This window comes from Cupressus sempervirens, chromosome 8 (genome assembly GCF_028749045.1).
Source record: "Cupressus sempervirens isolate cs-2001-9-10 chromosome 8, ASM2874904v1, whole genome shotgun sequence".
In the NCBI taxonomy this organism is placed as follows: Eukaryota; Viridiplantae; Streptophyta; class Pinopsida; order Cupressales; family Cupressaceae; genus Cupressus; species Cupressus sempervirens.
The window spans coordinates 663,063,751-663,084,314 of record NC_143125.1 but is presented as its reverse complement, the minus strand read 5'-3'; the positions used below and the strand labels follow the sequence as shown (position 1 = coordinate 663,084,314).

The 20,564-nt window shown below is 36.4% G+C and overlaps 1 protein-coding gene across 1 annotated transcript in view; it reads right to left on the bottom strand.

Annotated features, from left to right (window-relative positions):
• The window catches only part of LOC149544202 (uncharacterized), a 141,065-nt gene that overhangs the window by 93,173 nt on the left and 27,328 nt on the right, over window positions 1–20,564 (bottom strand). Inside the window, exons 3-4 of the mRNA XM_089798713.1 lie at window positions 15,646–15,861; window positions 14,664–14,846 (exon numbers count right to left, since the gene is read on the bottom strand). Of these exons, the coding sequence (XP_089654839.1) occupies window positions 14,664–14,846; window positions 15,646–15,861 (399 nt within the window). The remainder of the gene's footprint in view (window positions 1–14,663; window positions 14,847–15,645; window positions 15,862–20,564) is intronic.

Below are 20,564 nucleotides of genomic sequence, written 5' to 3'. Positions count from 1 at the left end.
TGTGCTCAAGCACCTTCTCCATCTCATCATTATCCTTGATTTCATGTCACCATGTGCAGCATTCTATGCCACTCAACTCTTCCCAACTGAAGGAATCCAATGTGATTTTTCATCATTCTGAACACAAGGTCTTGATATCTTTATCTTGGAGCTACTATTGATTGTCATTCTTTGCCTTTTATTATTCTCTTCACTAATGTTGTAACGGTTTCATGTGTATGTTAGATCTCCAAAACTAACTAGCACTGTTCTCTTTTTGAGAATTAATAATGCCCACTTAACTGCTTTATGTAACGGTTGTCTACAATTCCATACGAATCGCATGGATCAATCCCTAGAAGTAATTTGAATCGAAGGGTGAAATATATATGTCAAAACTATCATTACTATTGTTGCATCCAAAGGGTGGAAGATACATCAAATGGACGTAAAGATAGCATTCCTAAATGGTGTTATATATGAAGAAGTATATCGAGAACAACCAAAAGGTTTTGTCATTAATGATAGAAGCTCACATTTATGTAAACTAAAGAAAGCAGTATGCAGGCTTAAAAAAGCTCCTAGGGCATGGTATGAGAGGATAGACAGCTACCTAATCAAACTAGGGTACTTGAGAAATGAAGCAGATCCTAATATATACTTCAAAGAATCATTGGGAGACATGCGAATATTTGTTCTTTACGTTGATGATCTTCAAATAACAGGGGAAAACCATCTTATTACAAAGTGTAAACAAGACCTTAGATCTGAATTTGAAATGAAAGATCCAAGTCTCTTACACTACTTCTTAGGATTAGAATTATGGCAAAACTAAGACAACATTTTATAAATCAAGCCAAATATACCACTGACATATTAAACAAATTTGGCATGATGGACTGCAAACCGTTGTCTACACCTGTTGAGACAACTTTTCATAAACTCAAAAAGTGAAGCATTTGAATCGGAATCTACAAACCCTACATACTACAAACAGATAATTGGATCTCTCATGTGTTTGGTGAATACTCACCCTGATATTTGTTATGCAACAAATGCATTAAGCCCATTAATGTGCAAACCTAAGAAGATCCATCTCATGATAGCAAAGCACATTTTGAGATATTTACGTGCCACTATTGGACTTGGTCTAAAATATGAAAATGTTGAGTTACAACTTCAAAGGTATTCAGACTCTGATTGGGCCTCAAATTCTACTAATAGGAAAAGCACTACAGGATTTTGTTTTAGTCTTGGGTTTGCTATGATATCTTGGTTTAGCAGGAAACAATCTGCAGTTTCTCAGAGTTCCACTAATGAAGAAAACATAGCCACCTCTATGGGAGCTCGAGAAGCTATATGGTTAAGGAAGCTACTGAATGGACTATTTGGGAAGCTCCTGAATCCCACAATTATACACTGTGACAATCAAAGTTGCATTAAACTATCAGTGAATCCAATCTTCCATAACAGATCCAAGCACATAGAAATTCCCTATCACTACATCAGAGATATGGTGGACAGAAATGTTATTAAGTTAGCATATATCAGCACTAAAGAGCAGACTACCAACATATTTACTAAACCTCTTGCAAAATTAAAAATGGAATATTTTAGAGGTAAACTTGGTATGACTAAGATGTGTCGATGTCAGTTTTGTACCACTACATAACATATAGCAATTGAATACTTGATATGGAATATCAAACACTCAACCCTCTCTTGAAAAGTAAGTACTCATGAAGAACATGAGAAAACTCCAAGGGTCCTTACACTTGTGGATACTAACTCAGTTATATTAATGTGATTTGTTGGTTAATCACCTAGGCGGGCTTACGTTATTCATTTGGAGATAACTTGGTGGTACTTCGCTTTTCTTGACTTGTTCCTTTTCTCCTTGATCATTTTCACTCTCAACTACTCCTACCACTAATTGCTTATTGCTCTACTACTACTCCTATGAATGAAGAAATTAGCAAATGGACAAGGATCCAACCATATGAAAGCTTGCCAACGGCACTACCTCCATTGGTGCAATGATTCTAAGGGATACTCTTAGGATTTTCACACAAACACCTATCTTCCAACCCAACTTGAAGTACAAGCAGAAAGATGAAATGCAAGAAGAACTTGGGACAAGGCTTCCTAATGAGCCGCTAGGATGCTAGTGGCCTAGTATATAGATCCCTATCAGACATTTACTAACATCATCATACAACTAGCCATCTACTTCTACTCTAACAACATGAAATGAAATCTTACTTTAATTTGAAAGATGAGAAGAAACCTGCAAATACACCAAAATGATCATGCATATCCACCATGCAAGCCACAACAATGAATAAAGAACAATTTTGATAGTATTTTGGCAACAATTCTCCAACATAAATCTCCTTTACAAATGAGAACAAAATGGCCTTATATAGAGGCTCAAAATTACGAGCAGCCAAGATTAAGAGGCAAAATCAACGATCCAAATCAAATCCCAGAAACCCTAATTAGGGTTGCCACCCCATCGGCCAATGAGAAAACACCACTTCATCAATGGACCAATGAAAAAAAGGAAAAGTGGCAACCAATAAGAAGGCACCAAAATGGTAGCCAATCAGAATCAGACACCTATCCTACCCAAGAAGAGAGGAGAATTTGTCACTTGGGCTTACATCAAATGATCCTCTAATATAATTCTACCCTTTTCTTTCATCTTCTTAGCCAAGGCAATGGACTTGGCTAGCCTATCATTGACTTCCTTCATGGGAGGGTAAGGCATGTGCTTCATCTTGAGCTTAGCCGAATTCTTCATGTTGCTCATTGCTTGCAGTGTCTTCTCATGATCCTTCTCATACCCTTCGCATATCCGATAAAGGCATTGAGGGAGGCAAGGGTGCCCAAATGTTTCTTCCTGATGGCAACCTTCCCCAACTCATCAAATCTCGATCCAAACTCTGTCTCATTGATACCCTCAAAATCAAGTGCAACCCCAACATTGCTCATCATGGTTGAAATGGAAGTGTCGACGCCTGGGTTGTGTTGTGCAATCTCATTCCATATCTCTTCAAGTATCCTCAATCTGATGGTCAAGGCAACATACCTAGACTCCACTGTACTCATTCCTCCATCCACCAACTTGGTCCTCTTCAAATATCTCTCTGGTAGCCCAATAACTGCCCATAGCCTGGGAATGGCTAAGTCCTTGACTGGAAAGAAATCCTTCCACTCTCCTTCAAATGTTTTGAATTTGTCTCTAATAGCCACCAATGACTTGAATGTCGAGATAAAGAAAGGCAAGAAATTTTGCCCATCTTGAATTATATCAATATCCAATCTTTGATTTCGTGCAGCTGAGCCGATATCTCTTCTATGTTGCTCCCACTGTCTTCTGGAAGCGCTACCTAATGCAACTGCTGGATAGGCTAGCAATCTCTCCAATACTTGTTTTCGGCCTCCAACTTTACAATCCTCTCGTTTGTCTTCCTCAACCTTTCTCTAATTGAAACCATGCCTTCCTAGATCTCCTCACATTCCATGTCATTCGTGATTCTTCCCAAGTTATGCTCTACTATCTCATACTCTTGGGCTACAATCTCATCCACTACCTTGCTAACCTTTGGTATAGCAATCTAAACTTTTCGGTGACCCTCATTGTTGCTCCTGATTACATTTGCCACCGGTTTTACAATTTGTTTTTTGTTTCTCACTATCTTCCTTTTCCACTAACCCTCAAATATCTTCAATTGTTCGAACAGTCACCACCTCGCCTCTTGGCATAAGCATTTGCCTTAACCATAGTGATGTAGTGCATCTCCCCAAATCTAGATTTGGTTCAACTAACAAAGCATCACCAACAACCTCAGGTGCCTGGCTTATTTCCTCAATATCAATTGGCCTATCCTCTTCTTCACTAGTGACTGTCATATCATCTCCATGCTAGTTCTCCAAGAGAGGAGAGTATTGGTAGTGTCACTATAACCACTTTATTCTAAATAAAAGTTCACCTCTACTACGACCCTTTGTCCACTTGTATTATCCTTTTGGCTCCTAGCCTTAATTATGCTCTCCCTTGACGATGTTGCATTTTGTCTCTTTGTTGGAGGCTCTTGATGTTCTTTACTTCTCTCAACCTCCAAATTTCTCTTATTGCCCTTAGCTGCTCTTTGTTGCTATCTACTGCCCCCACCTTTCTGTCCGACTAACTCTGCTGGACCTTCTTTCTCCAGTTTCATCTTCTTATAAGTTAGGCATACCTTTCGACTTTGTAATTGCCTTAACTTCTCATTGTACCATGACTCAGTGTGTAGATCAACTGTCCTTGTAACTACCTCTAAGGAAGGATCCTAATGATCATCCCAATCCACTGGACCCAATTCTGTTTCGTCCACTGTATTGTAATCTTGCCTTAGCACATTTTCATCATCTTCCAACTGATCAAGAATATCAAGGGCTCTCCATCTGATTGCCCTCATCATGCCCACTAACAATCTTAAGAAAGCTAGCTTCCTCACATGAAAGTCATGTACATTGGCCCAAAAATCTTCTATGGTAGAAATATGTCAATGCCAGTATGTGAAAGATATTTACACACATACACGTGCACATATATATGTATATACATACATAGATGTATGTGTTTGGTTTTCTTCACAAATAGACATCAAAAATCCGATTAAGTTATTTAATGCATTGTGATCATGCCTAGATCGGGTTGATATATATATATATATATATATATATATATATATATATATATATATATATATATATATATATATATATATATATATATATATATGTTGTGATTATTTTATCTCATACATCGAGCATTGATACACTATGATAACATGACAATAATGTCATTGAGTTGCATTCATATTACCGACAAATCAATAGTGGAATAATATCATTGTAATTGCTCAGACACAATCGGGATTACATTGAATATGAGTGCCTAGGAATAATATCGAGCCTGCCTTGAAATCGCCCACATTAAGATCGGGCCTTTACAAGTGAAATGTTGTTGACATATATTAATTTATTTATAATCAAATCATATCTACATAGTGACATGACCCTACATAATATATATATTGAATCAATGCAATGGAGAACATATCAATTACAAGGCAATAATACTATCTATTGCATCTGCCATTACCAGCAATTGTCTCTTCTATATCTACAGTCACCACAAATTGGAGATTGTTAGTATAGTGCTATATAAATTACCAATTGGAATATCAGAGGAACACAAACATTATATATATATATATATATATATATATATATATCCTTGTAGTCAAACAATTGCAAAACTGTAGAATTCATTAGTACTCAAATAAGAAAACCTCTGATAACTGATTTATAAATAAAACTAAAACTATATCACAGATCTTACATTCCTTAACACTACTCTATCATCATCTTTTGTTCCTTGGTATTGTTGCCCCAGCGGATGGTATTCCAAACACACAAATGAACTTGGATGGCCAACAGGAAATAGTGAAAGGGTGGCGGCTACAATAAGGAATGGTGGTCTTGTGTGAGTGACTATAGTAGCACATAACAATTGGTCTCACTATTTGTTCAAACTCTCTGATATTAAACACTAGCACCTAAATCGCTTTGACTGCTATCTGCTCAAACACCTTCTCCATCTCATCATTATCATTGGTTTCATGCCAGCATGTGCAACATTCTATGCCACTCAACTCTTTCCAACTGAAGGAATCCAATGTGATTTTTTCATCATTACAAACACAAGGTCTTGATATCTTTATCTTGGAGCTACTATCGATTGTCATTCTTTGCCTTTTATTATTCTCTTGACTAATGTTGTAACGGTTTCATGTGTATGTGGGATCTCCAAAACTAACTAGCACTATTGTCTTTTTGAGAATTAATAATGCCCACTTAACTGGTTTTTGTAATGGTTGTCTACGATTCCGTACAATTCGCATGGACCAATCCCCAAAAGTAATTTGAATCAATCCGGGTGTGCCCTACGTCCAAAACTCTTGTACGAAGTTTAGAGTCTATACATTAGGCACGTATCACTATATAATCGTGGGAATTGGTATGAAGTGTGTCTATGTGGCTAAACGAGGGTTTTGTATTGTGCAAGAGGTCCATACAATGCCTTGTAATAGCAATGCCCTTCCTACTCCATACAGAATTACTCTTCCTACATCATACAGCAATCACCAGCAATGGTGTAATGACCAGTAACCTTTGCAAGGCAAGTTTTATTACGGCTTGCTTTGACCGCACAACTAGTTCCCAACTCTTGCTACATACAACAACCACAATCTTTTCGTTTCAAATGCTCGTTGGGATCTCTTTTCTTTGTACGGTAGCCACCAACTTCTCCCATAATATGACCACTAGTTTCTTCTCTACGCCTGTCGCAACTTGCTCTCCCCGTATGGTGGACATAGACTTCTTCCATACAGCAAACACACTCTTCTCCCATACAGTAACCACAAACTTCTTTCGTATGACACTACTTGACTTATCTTGTACAATAACCGCAAACTACTTCCATACGACACTAAGGGACTTCTCCCATATTGAATGTCTTTCCCAGATTGGTCAACGTCAAGCATAGGGTTCGCTCACTTTAATTCTTCCATTGTTTATCTCGGATGTACAAAATCCTTTTTATATCATGTATACATGGTGATATTTTTATTTTGCACCTTGCTATTCTTTCAATAAGAGCTAATGTTTACATATGTGCACAATTATCCTTCTTTTTCCCTTTTGAATAGTCTTTCCAACTTAGATTTTTTAACAAAGTGATTCTTCCTTTTTTTTTCCCCATTTTGAAAAATTTTGATTTCTTACCTCCCATCTTTTCAAATACAACTTTACTTCTTAGTTACCGATGCATAGGTATAGCAAGCAGAGGCAAAGACGAAAGCCTTCCACAAGCACTAGCAAAAGCACAAGTGGACTGATGCAAAGGTTTTTGGAGAGTATATATTTACACAAGACCTCTTACCTATTCATAGATCAATGTCTTTCGATCAGTAGGGCCCCACACCTCATTAAGATCATTGGATATTTCACCCATCATTTATATCCCTTCCATACCCACAAATATTTATAACTACGATATAGTAGGCTTAAGGATATGCCTCCATATTTATTAATGGATATTTAGAAATGATAGGAGAATGTGAATAAGTTTCAAATTATTCAATCAATTCATTGATTCACTCGATGATATGTGATCGGGAGACATGGAAACAAATTCACTTGGACATATTTATATTTATTAATTCACATAAACAAAAGGAATTTTTTTTTTTTGATAGGTATTTGGTGGAAGCCTGAAATGTCCCTTTCTCTGATTTTGTATGATATTTCAAGCCTTAAATCAAATCTTTAAAATCAAGCAACCAATATTTCAAAGATCCACCAATTTCTCAATAAACCCCAAATCGGGTATGCCAGAAATAGTGTCAAAACCTTCACAACTTCACCTATTATTAATAAATCTGAAAGTGGACATTTTTACAGAAATTTGAGCAACATAACAGCTTATAAAATGATATTTTCAGATCTGTATAACATGCACACAATAGCTCCCAAACGGAGGACAAAAACAATGCTCATCGGGCTCCCGAAAATAGCACAAAATAACCCGGAATCACCACAAAAACTTAATAATCTATCACAGAAGTATAATCATATCCAAATACATATATTCAACTCTATTTTAACATTTTAAAGTCTGATATACAGCAGCAACCCAAACTGATATGAAATACTCAACTGGAAACACCAAACTTTTACAAAAAACACACCCGAAAACCCACAAATCTGCACTGTTCAGCACAAAGGCAAACTCTGCATGAGCATGCACATGGAATGGTTTCAAACTCCCGTCCTTAGCCTTCCTGGAAACCTGCAAACTCCCATTCTTGGATCTCCTTCTGCACAAGTTTGGCAGCCTCTGAAGAACAACAAAGAAATGAGCAAAAATCAAGTTCTGAAATCAGCCCAAAATGCCTCCAAACCCCTTAAAAGAGGGCATAACCCTAACTCACGTCCAAGAGGGGTTAACAAAATATATTTTAATAATAATCTTCATTTATTAGTCCATTAGCTTCCAAAGATTATTCCCTTTTGTTGAAACTTCGCCTTTTTGGGCCTGCCTGCCTTAGCAAAGATTATTATTTTTTAATTATTTGAAAAAGGAACATGACAAGTCCTCCCCTCCCAAATATTGTTTGTCCTCAAGCAATGGCTGAAAAATAAACCAATCAATCCCCCTGGATCCCAAATGTAGTCATGAACTATACTACTATCAATTATCACAAGCTCCTGCAATACCCTTTGCAATATAACCAAGAGGAATCCATAACCAAACTGACAATTATAGCTCAACCAAACTCCAAAATCACCACTACCACAGTCAGAAACCCACGAGACACAAACTCTTAGAACATAAGAACCCAAGTAAAGTGGACAAATCAAACTGCCAACATAGTAAATACCATCAACGCATCCCACTGGCCTATACGGAGTGTACAATTCAACTCTGCAACAATGGTGAATGCTCCTGAATGAAACTGTACCAAGTATGGAGAATCCACACACTGTACAACTCCTGCAATCAACACAACTCTGCAGATCACCGGCCACTACCTCATAACCATAACTCCCATGCACCCCTGATGGTGAAAAGCCATCACAAGATAAACAACAAGAAATGGAACCCAAACCAAATTTGTCTGCCATCAACTCCTCAACACAAGGATCAAATGCTAACTGATGTACATACCCTGCAATATAATGTTGATAAAAAAAACCAACCTCAGTCAACAGCTCACCATGAACAAGTGATACAACCCACTGTGACTAATCACCAGCTAAGTCAGGAGATGTCATAGCCAAAGGAGTAGAATCAATAACAACACCCATTGAAGCATCACTCCAAAACTCCTGCTCTAAGTCATGTATTATCAAGCTGTCAACTGTAGAACCTATCGCCATGTCGTGCCCATCACAACTCTCATCTCAAGGCGTCAAACTATCCCATAACTGATGATAAGAATTAGGAACCAAAGTACATCTCTGTATCATCATCTCATCAACGTGGTCATCAAAGGTGAATTTATGAGCATACCTCACAATGTAATGTCGATAGAATGCGCCAATCTCAATCAGTGGCTCAGACTATAATCCAAATGTAACTAACTGTAATCGATCATTAACCAAGTTGGAACTAACCACTACCTCTGAAGACATCACCAAGGGAGTAGTATTACTAGCAGGAATCATGCCAAGTATCGGCTCACCAACATCACACATGGTCTTTGATACAACATCTCTAATTTTCATGCCATTAATACTAGAGGTCACCACCATGTCAGGCATACCACAGCAATCTGCTGCAGCACCCAACTCAACTAAACCCGACTCTAGTGCGAACGAACCCGATATGCCAATGTTAGTATCAAGGATGGATCCATCCCCATCTCCATTGTCTTTGACAATCTCGACCATGGACATCCTCAGATCACCAGATACCATGGCTTGTGACTGTACAGAATCTAGTAAAGACCGTAGTTGCTCTAACTCCATGGTCACCTTAGCCAAATGAAATTGTGACTCTTTGAAAGCCAACTGTGTACTCTCAAGAATCTCAGAAGTCACCTCAAGCTGCTGAGTAAGCTCACTCACCTCATCTTCCTTGGCCAATAATGCATCATATGCTGTACTCCCCCACTCTGTAACATAATCTCTGTCGGCTACCAACTGCATATAATTCTGTCTCAAAATCCGAATAGCCTCCCATAAAGAGTGGATCTCTATCAAGGAAAGATAACTGCCTTCATGCTCATCACTAGTAGGAGAACCCCATCCATAAACTGCTAACAACTGACGAGCAGCATCGAAATGCTGGCAAGTGATAGCAATGTCTCGCTCACTAACTCTCAACTGATTAGACACATGATGGCACTGGCTAGACTGTCTCCTACAAACCTTCTCTGATGCACTGTCTAAAGGAGTATCCCCAAAGTTACTAGTCTCTAGAGTATTACCATCCATATCCTGTGAATCAACTCCAAAGCTCATATCAAGATACAAAGTATCAAAAACTGTAGCACTGCTGTCCAACTCCTCTGTACCAAAAGAAACTGCCAAAGAAACTAAGTCTTCAAAATTGCCCATTGCATCCTCCTGGATGTCATCAATGCCAATATGATCTTGGGACTCATCTGTACACACTGCCAAATATGAAAGATCATCAACACATTCCAGCAAGTATGTGCGACTAGATATATGAATAAAGCCCAACACTGGTGTAAAAAACTAATACCAACATCGGACAAGCTACTAGCACAAGAAAAGACAACACTGTGCAATCTGCTAATCGAATCCATGATAGCACCCAAACAAACACTGCTACCAAAAAGTGTTAAAGATCTCCAGTCAACTGAATCCCAAATGCCAATATAAAAATCTCGAGTCCATATCCGTAAACTAGAATCAGCTGGTAACTCAAGCAAACTCTTCACCTGAGTAATATGACCAATACCAACTAACTCCACATACCTGTCATGATGAGATAATAAAGTCACAATACTGTCTTTGTTCACCTTCAGTTGGCTGGACAAATCATGTGAAGTACTACCTGCCTCAACCTCATGTGATGAAGCATCTAACTGTGCCTGGTACTCTTTCTCAGCAAAGTCATGAATGCTCAATGTTTGCTCATCTCTACCAGGTATTTCACCATCATGCACAACAACATCCTCATAATCATCATCTAAACCCACTACCTCCTGTGGCAGAGTAGAATCTGAGACCTCTGCCTGGCTATAAGCTAATTTCTCAAACTCCTCATGCAAGTTTTTGGTAATTGTGTCATCTGCCTTGTGAGAAAATCTGCCAAATAGAAATCCAGTCAACTTATCCACCTTAGCTAGGTCGGACAACATGTCATTCATCATACGGTGGTGCTCAACCAACTGTTCAGACATGTCATGGCTTATTTTCCTAAGTTTATCTCGAATGTCTAAATAACCATCCTTTCTACTGTTCTGACTTTGGATATCAATTGTCCAAGATCGTGTCCTCTGAGACTCTGTACTATACCTGTCCATTTTGGATAAAGTAGAATGTAACCCCAATAGGTTATAACTTCTTCAAACACCAAGAACTAACATGCAAATGATTAGAAGTAGCATGCAACCATAGATTTTGACATGCAGCTGATTAGAAGCAACATGCAACCACCAAATTCACCAAGAACTAATCATGCAAATGATTAGAAGTAGCATGCAACAATAAATTTTGACATGCAACTGATTAGAAGCAACATGCAACCATAAATTATGACATGCAAGATTTGGGAAGTTGTCAAAACTGACATGCAAACTTCTACAAACCCTCAGGCTAGCAAGATCATAGCTCTGATACCACTGAAATGTCCCTTTCTCTGATTTTGTATGATATTTCAAGCCTCAAATCAGATCTTTAAAATCAAGCAACCAATATTTCAAAGATCCACCAATTTCTCAATAAACCCCAAATCGGGTATGCCAGAAATAGTGCTAAAAGCTTCACAGCTTCACCTATTATTAATAAATCTGAAAGTGGACATTTTTACAGAAATTTGAGGAGCATAACAGCTTATAAAATGATATTTCCAGATTTGTATAACATGCACACAATAGCTCCCAAACGGAGGACAAAAACAATGCTCATCGGGCTCCCGAAAATAGCACAAAATAGCCCGAAATCACCACAAAAACTTAATAATCTATCACAGAAGTATAATCATATCCAAATAAATATATTCAACTCTATTTTAACATTTTAAAGTCTGATATACAGCAGCAACCCAAACTGATATGAAATACTCAACTGGAAACACCAAACTCTTACAAAAAACACACCCGAAAACCCACAAATTTGCACTGTTCAGCACAAAGGCAAACTCTGCATGAGCATGCACATGGAATGGTTTCAAACTCCCGTCCTTAGCCTTCCTGGAAACCTGCAAACTCCCGTTCTTGAGTCTCCTTCTCCACAGGTTTGGCAGCCTCTGAAGAACAACAAAGAAATGAGCAAAAATCAAGTTCTGGAATCAGCCCAAAATGCCTCCAAACCCCTTAAAAGAGGGCATAACCCTAACTCACGTCCAAGAGGGGTTAATAAAACATATTTTAATAATAATCTTCATTTATTAGTCCATTAGCTTCCAAAGATTATCCCCTTTTCTTGAAACTTCGTCTTTTTGGGCCTACCTGCCTTAGCAAAGATTATTATTTTTTAATTATTTGAAAAGGGGACATGACAAAGCCTAGATTAATTATTATTATTTGTTGTAATTAATAATTATTATTATTATGTGTTAAGCTCTAGTAGACTCGAACAAGACCTCCCACTTGAGAGGCTCACACATTACTGTTGTGCTACTCTTGCCGAAAACATAAGGATATTTACCTAATGATGTTATTTATTAATTATTTAGCAAAATGGGCTAACAACATGTCATGAATTGATGGGCTAGAAAGGGGACATTTAGACAAGTCTTCTATTAGTTGATTCTGTTGTGTTCCTTCCTTGTTGTCTTCGACGACACTGTTAGTTACTAAAATTTGTTGCTCAAACAAGTGGCCCATTATTCCACCATCCCACTTATTGGCATTCTGTCAGATTTCCAAGTTCGAACAAGAAATGATGCCAAAATGTTTGCTTCCTACATAGTACATGTTTGAGTAAACAAGAATATAAATATAACACATTTTTAAAACTATTCAAATATAACACATACAAATGACAGAAAGATATAACTTCATTCTCAAGTGTAATGTCTCTACAATAATAGAACGAACTAACTCCCAAACCAACCATAAATAATGTCGAATAATTGGTTAAGACCACCAACTATTAGCAACCAACACAACCTCTCACAAACTAATTGCACTGCCAATAGTAACTAGACTAACAAAGTATTATTTCTTTACTAGCGACATATTTGTCGTCTATAAGAAAACTTATAGAAAATCCACAAAAAAATTGGAGAAAATTTTTAAAAACCCATCAAAAAAAATTTGAGAAAATAAAAATAAAAATGGACAATGAGTTTTTAAGGAAAAGATTTAAAACCCGGGAAACACAGAAAAATTTGCTAAAACCCTAGGTCATGCGAGCTAGAAAAGAGTAGGCAAGTCGCCAAAAACATACTAGTCGCAAGAGAAAACAAAGATTATTGTTTGTGAAACACGTAAAAAAAATCATGTGAGGAAGTAAATAAACTAATCTATGAAACATATATAAAAAGATTGTGCAAGGAAGTAACAAAATCTATTTGCAAACTGTGACATGAGAAAATGCGAAAGCATGAGTAGATAATTACAACCACACATGCAGTAGGATTCACATAGAAAATCCTCAAGCACTCATAAAATATCAACAAGTCAATTTGAAAACCCTTGATGCAACCTCCAATTTGCAACAAACTGAGAATTTGCTCAAATCAGAGTTGGAAACCCCTCAGTTTTGCACTGCAAACTAGAAATGCCACAAAGGCTCCAAAACCCTCACATAACTTTCATTAAGAAAATAACGAATCATAGTGGAAAAAACTACCCAAAAACTCTAGGTTTCAAAAACATGATTTTTCATAAGAAATCATTAAAAAAACGTGAAAAAAAATTCTAGAGCCCCATCGACCTACTCTAATACCATGTAATGGTAATTGTATAAACAAAGGAGACAAAAGCTCCTTATAGATTTACAAAGACAATGTTTATAAATCAAACAATCGTGAACTGAAGATAGCAAAGAAAAATTCCTAAAGCAACTAAGATGACGAGTAAAGAAGCATTGTTCCACTCTCCACCATTGTACATTCCTTCACCTTGGATTTTAGGAGATGTTCAAGAGGGGACCAGGAGTGGGCAGGGGTGGGGAACCTTTGCCTCCTAGGATTGTCTATTCAATACTCATTAAACTTGGCCATTCTACATATATTTGAAAATTTGAAAAACAACACCCAATTTACTAAAACTAAACTATCACTTGATCAATCAGAAGAATTACTCAAACTTGAATGAGATGATTCAGTAAAGGTAACACCTTAGAAGAAAATCATACAAAAGCGACTATCACGTTCGTTCAACATAAACTCCTCAAAAGTCATCATTCAATTATTAACATACATAATGTTCATTATGGTTGGGAAACATTGGTTACCACAATACAGCCATTGTTTCCTACTAGCTCACCCCCTCCAAATAATTTGGAGGAACCCCACCTTGCTTTGATCATGCTCACTCTATTTTCAAATAATTCAATTTTATATTTCAAATTACTCTAATTTGATGTTTTAAAGCTAGACAGTGGAAAAAAATCAAAACAATACTTTATGTGCTATGCATGGTGTTCTTAATCATACTGTAATTGCAAGTCTCATGAGGACCACTAATACTCAGTACACATAAGATAATAGGTTTCATTTTATCAGATTAGACTCTTTGTGATATAAAGCAGAAATGGTCATTTTCTTAAAAGAGGGCAACATAAATTCAAGCTACCTCCACAGACACAAACATGAACACCATTTATCAGTTAATCACAATTTCAAAAAAAGGTAAAATGTATAGATATATTAGAGCAATCAATTGCTGTTGCTGTTTTCAACTTAAAAGAAAAAAAGACAGTACCTGGCCATGCGTCCGAGATAACATTGGCATGTGTGCATATATGTGTGCCAAATTCTGTATGGCTTGAATTAAATCATCCATTTTAGGAAGTATTACTAGATCAAGCCCATCCCGCAGCATCAAGGCATAAGCTAAATTATTTATATCCTCAGATGTGCAAGAGAAGTGGATAAATTCCAGTACCTGAAAAAACTAATAAAATCAGATCTGTAACAGACTCAAGGACAACAATCCATGCTATAACTAAAACCACTAATTTCTAAACACCAGGACCTTGGGCACTTAAATTTATTAATGTTTTCTCTGTTATCAAACAGTATACTTCAATCCCTCTGTGATTAGTTTAAATACTTCAAAACCTATTTACTCTCCTACATTTCCTGGCACCAACCTGATTTTTGTACATGGTATACAAATGAAGCTTATCACATAAAAACATTCCCAGCATTTCCTGCTGATCGTGAATCATATGCATGTTATACAGATGAGGCTTATCACGAACAAGTAATCTTCAGCGGAAGGGTGGAAAGCTCTGATACGGCCTCTTATCCAATCATGTGTATGAAAACTAAGTCGACTTGGAAAACATTCAAGCTAATCTAATGGAAAAAACATCAGACAAATAACATTAAAAATAAGATTCGAAATGTGGGAATTGTTCCTGTAACTCGAAGTGCTTTAGTACCTTACAACTTTCACATGCTGATACAACAAAGTAGAATAATTTCCCCACACAGAATCTTCACTTAAAGTATCATTTTTGATGCACTGGATGAATCAAGCATAAGAAGGGGAAAGGACGACAGATGCAACAGAAGATATCATGGCGTTTGATTCAAACTGTTGTACCTTGCGTAAGAAAAATAGATATTTTGGCAATAATTGACAGTTCAATTGAGCTAGTCAGCACATTCTCAGATAAACATAGCAACAAGAAACGTTGCATGGAAGTCCTAATGCAGCAACGGCATAAGATATTGACCTTAGCTAGCTCTGGATGATTCTGGCATCTCTTTTTCAAAACATATTCTACTGCCTTGACATCATGGTTTGTCACATTCTCCACTCTTTTCACTTCAAGGGCATCCTCAATGTTAAAGTTCTTCACAATATCTTCCAAATATGATCTGGTTTCTTTGCTGAAGTTTGGAACTTCAGTGATTTCAGGAATCTGCATTAGTTTGAGTAACCACTGAACCTATCAAAGAGAAAAACAGAATGTCATTATATGTCAACCATCCAACCATACAGAGTGCAAAAAGATTTTTAAAAAATGCAAATATACAAGCTCATAATAAAAGCCATCACAGGAGATATAGGAACAAAAACTTGCTGTTTGAGAGATAAACTACCATATGCACAATTGGAAACTCTTTCCTTTCTGTAAAATAAATGACTATATTAATGCATCTAAATAGAAGAAAAGATGGCTTTTTTAATTCCGTACCCAAATTTCACAGCACTTGTTGCCACTGCTGCAAATGTAACTCATTATGGTGTTCACATCAATTAATGTTGATGTTTCAATGCTACCATGAACAGCATTTCACCGTGCATAATTTTCTATTGCAATATTTCTTAGTCAATTTCTGAATCTTAATTTCCCTTCATAAAATGAACTTGTCTTTGTCACCAATATAACTCACAGGAAAGAAAAAACCAGCACTTTCTTTTTGCATTATAATCTACCCCGTCTCTCATCCTTGACATAGAGAATATACAAAACTTGTTTTCTTTTTTCCCCTAATAATATTCATATTTTATCATTTTCAAAATGATCCAAAATGGATCTTGGAAAATGTTCAAAATCTAAGTTGCTAATTGATCCATTGCCCTTCTTAGTTCACGAGAGTACAGAAGAGGTCGAAACATGTTTTTGTTAAGACAGATTTGTGCAAGGCAAAGCGACAGACTCAGTTGCAAATCAGTAAAACATTCGCATTGGGCCTCAGATGTGATCTAAACATCTAATAGCTACACAATTAGAAACAAAATGTCCTAACACAATGTTTTGGCCACATTCAATCCACAAGTAAACATTAGTAAAGAATAGGGTTGCTCAAATCATTTCAATTGCAGCAGAAACCATTCCATAGGGGGTAAAATAACAGACCCAAACTGCAAAGGGTAAGTTAAAATAATCTCTTCATATAAAACTGTTTAATATCATCTATATGAATCATTGCTAATCCATTATTATAAACGCACCCTCTTGGGTCAAATGAAAGCCTTCTAGAAGCATTGTAGGCAATTCGGTAGGTTTCAACCATAGCCAAAAGTATTTCGTAACATATAAGATGCTGCACATGAAGCATGTTATAGAAGTAATCCACAGTATCCATATACTAATGATATGCTGTTGGTATCCTTATGACCATCCAAGGGAAGCAAGCTGATAGAAGAGATGAGGAAGCATAGCTTCAATCTTATAAGTGTTTTCCCACATTTGATACCTCCAGGGCTAAATCATTGTGACTATCGATCAGTTAGTGTTGTATTTGTTTCATTAATTACTGATTAATTTTCCATGCAACTTTAACCATAACTCAATCACTTACAAAATCATCTAGTTGGCACTTCATTTGATTAAAAATATAGTCCTTGTTTAAAAGCCATTGCACGTAAAATTCGTTCTCACATTAGTTTTCAAATCAGCACTCTCCTGTTTTCTATAAAAATAAAAACAGGTTTTCAAAGGGCAAATTTAAGCCTTGTGAGTTCTTTGGCTGGCAAAATCTTTGAACTCAATCAGCACAAAGTTGAATGCTTGCTTGAAATTATTAAATGTTTTGTATAATATTTGTCAATAATGGATTTGATGCTTGTAATAAGGGAGATATAGATTTTATGACTTCAATAATAAAAAGACCAGTGCCTCTGCTCCTCCAGGTAATAGAGTCAACTACAATGAAGATTATCACATACAACTTTATAAAGTTCTATGCACTTGAACTATAAACAATTTAATAGTCAAGACGAGACGGATATATACGCAATTTTAAACTAGTACAGATTGCACTTTAATTCCTAAGATAGGGAGACAAATTGGATATAGACACGAAAACAATTCAATATTTCACTATATCTATAATGATCGAATTTAAAATGCCATAAATGACCTTGTCCACTTATCTGACATTAAAATTGTTTATGGAATTTTAAAGACGATTATAAAGGACGAATCAACTACAATTTAAATCTCCATGCCTTAAATAAAAATAAACTAAGGACCTTCTATTTTATTATTAAAATAATAAATTTTAATTCATATTACAATGCCATATTTTTGCTCCTTATTCCTCCTTACAAGTGAATGTAAAATACTTTTTCTTCCAATGCTTTTTGTCGAATATCTTCGAATGTGAGTGTCATGTTCTCAATGTCTCATTTCTCTCCTCTGTTTATATTTGTCAATATAACAAATCGTGACATTTCCCAATTAAAAGTCATATTGTTTCTTGACCAAAGTAAATAAACTTTTGAAACTACGGACTCAAATTTATCAAATTTAATTATCTTCTATCGGATGACCATGTATTCGAATTTGACCTGTATAAGAAATTCTACATACACATCCTTGATGATTAATAGCGCACGATTTTAATCTTCACACTTCGTGGTAATATCTTTCATTCCTATTGCATCTTGTCATGTCCCCTCCTTACTTTGACTATCAAAGTCATGGGAGTTAGCCAATCATAGGAGTCTCATAGGCTAGCAGAGTTGGACAGAGACTCACACAAGGGATTCAATGGTCGGACATGGCATTTCAGATAGTTTTGGGCTACTTTGGTGCAGTTCCTTGATTTTAGGAGGTTTCCCTAAAATTTATTAGGATGTGGCAGTTTCCAGATATGAGGTTTCTCAAGACCAGTTCCTATTTTCAGTTTCAGGATGACAGGATGAGTTTCCTATATTTTAGGAGAATCCCTAGATTTTAAGGAAGGGACTACCAATTGACCCAATTTATCCAGCATCAGTCACAGACAGGTGATAGGGTCAGATTCATTTTTGGTTGGTTATTTTGGGCTATTATAGGCTATATGGGAAATATTTTAATATTTCCTAAGTTAGCAATTAAATAAATTAAAATAAGACTATTGAAAAAGCCATTTCAGAGTAATAAGGGGATATTTGCTTCATTTGGTCAGGTATGCCTACGTGTTATAGCTCGTCGGAAAGGTCTTGAATTATTACACACAATTTTCACTATCCAGAGACTTTTTGGTGCCTTGAGCAGTGAAATTTTAATAAAGTAATGTTTTTTCCTATTGCATGGACGCCTTTATTTGGGAAAATGTTATTTTATTATATTTTATTCAAAAGTGCAAGGTGTGAATTTCATTTAGGGTTCGATTTGCACTTGGGAGGAGTTATAAGGAGATGAAGACCTAATTGTTGATCATCTTTTTGGCATTTGAAACTTATGAATTATGAAATTGCTCTGGAAGGGCGATTTTGTGGCTTGGGACGAAACCCTCAAGTCTGGATTGTTAGGACGCAAACCTCAGTAGGTCTTGGAGATTGGAGTTGTATTTCATTGCATTCAGATTGACAGAGGAAGTGGTCGATTTACCTTGGCATTATCATTTGAGTGGAGTAGGGCACTTGCAGTTGGGCGATCAGCTTTTGTCAACAAGCATTTCATTGTAGGAGCTCACGTGGGGGTTGGAAAAGGTCTTTTCTTCACCACTGGACGTCGTAGCTTTCCTTTGGCATTGGACTGTTCATTGCAGCAAATTTTGTAGGGTTGAATCATTATCAAAGTATCTCCCTGTAGCTGGTGTTGATCCCTGTTTAAGACAGTTTTGTATAATGGTGATGATCTCTTTGATGTTAATATATCAAGTTGCCGGTTGGTTTGGGTATGTACTATTTCAGAATTCAGTAATGATAAAATTTGCAGCATGTGTTTACATTTCTTAAGTGCTATTTATTTCCTATTTGTTATGCAATTATTTTATTTCCAAAAAACCCCAAAAACTGAAAAAAAAACAAGGAAAAGAAAAAAGGAATCAGAATTCAGCTAAGATCATTCAGTGGTAACAAATGCTAGTCAAAGATTCAGGTTTTGAAACAAATGGTAATTTCCACGGTCACCGGAATTGGGAGTCTTTCACATCTATGGGTTTACTTATTTATCAACACATGTAAAAGCTTTGGAATGAAATCTTTATCAGTTGAGAGCATCCAGAAATCTCTTCTTCTAACCTGTAATAGTTCCGTGATTTTCCCCATATTCAATGAGTCTTCTTCAATGTTAGATAGAGACGACTATCATCTCTTGATTGCCCACTGCAAATGAACTGCAAGTATTATCTGTGCCAAAACCCATTCTAACAATATGAATGAGTGACTGTGAAGATGATTATGGTTTGACTTTCCTTATGTGCTTCCGGCTCTTACAATTTTGATATATTCCAAAGGATACCTCCTAGCGTACAGCAATGTTTACCATCGGCTCTAACATATTTATCCATTGAATTTGTGGCTTCTTCACATTGCTTCTATATCTTCCTGTGACACACAGATTAATCACGCACACCATAATTTTATGAGATTGAACTGCTTTGAGACAATTTGTCATGCAGCTTACAATTTCACAAATTGATTTCAAACAAATTGAAGATGTAATCTCTGATAACAACAATCATCATTTAGCAATATTCCTCTTCCTGATTCCCACACACATCGTATTTCCTGCTGATGTCAATGCTTGCATGCTGCTTAATTATATTTTTATCGAATCCTCCAATTAGGGTGTGATTGCCATGTTTGATATGGATGTTATCTTTTGGTATATACAGTCAATCATTTATCATTACCTTCTTAGATCAGAAAGATGATTGATACCTTGTATGGTTCATATAGACTTCTATCATAACCATTTCATGCTTGTAT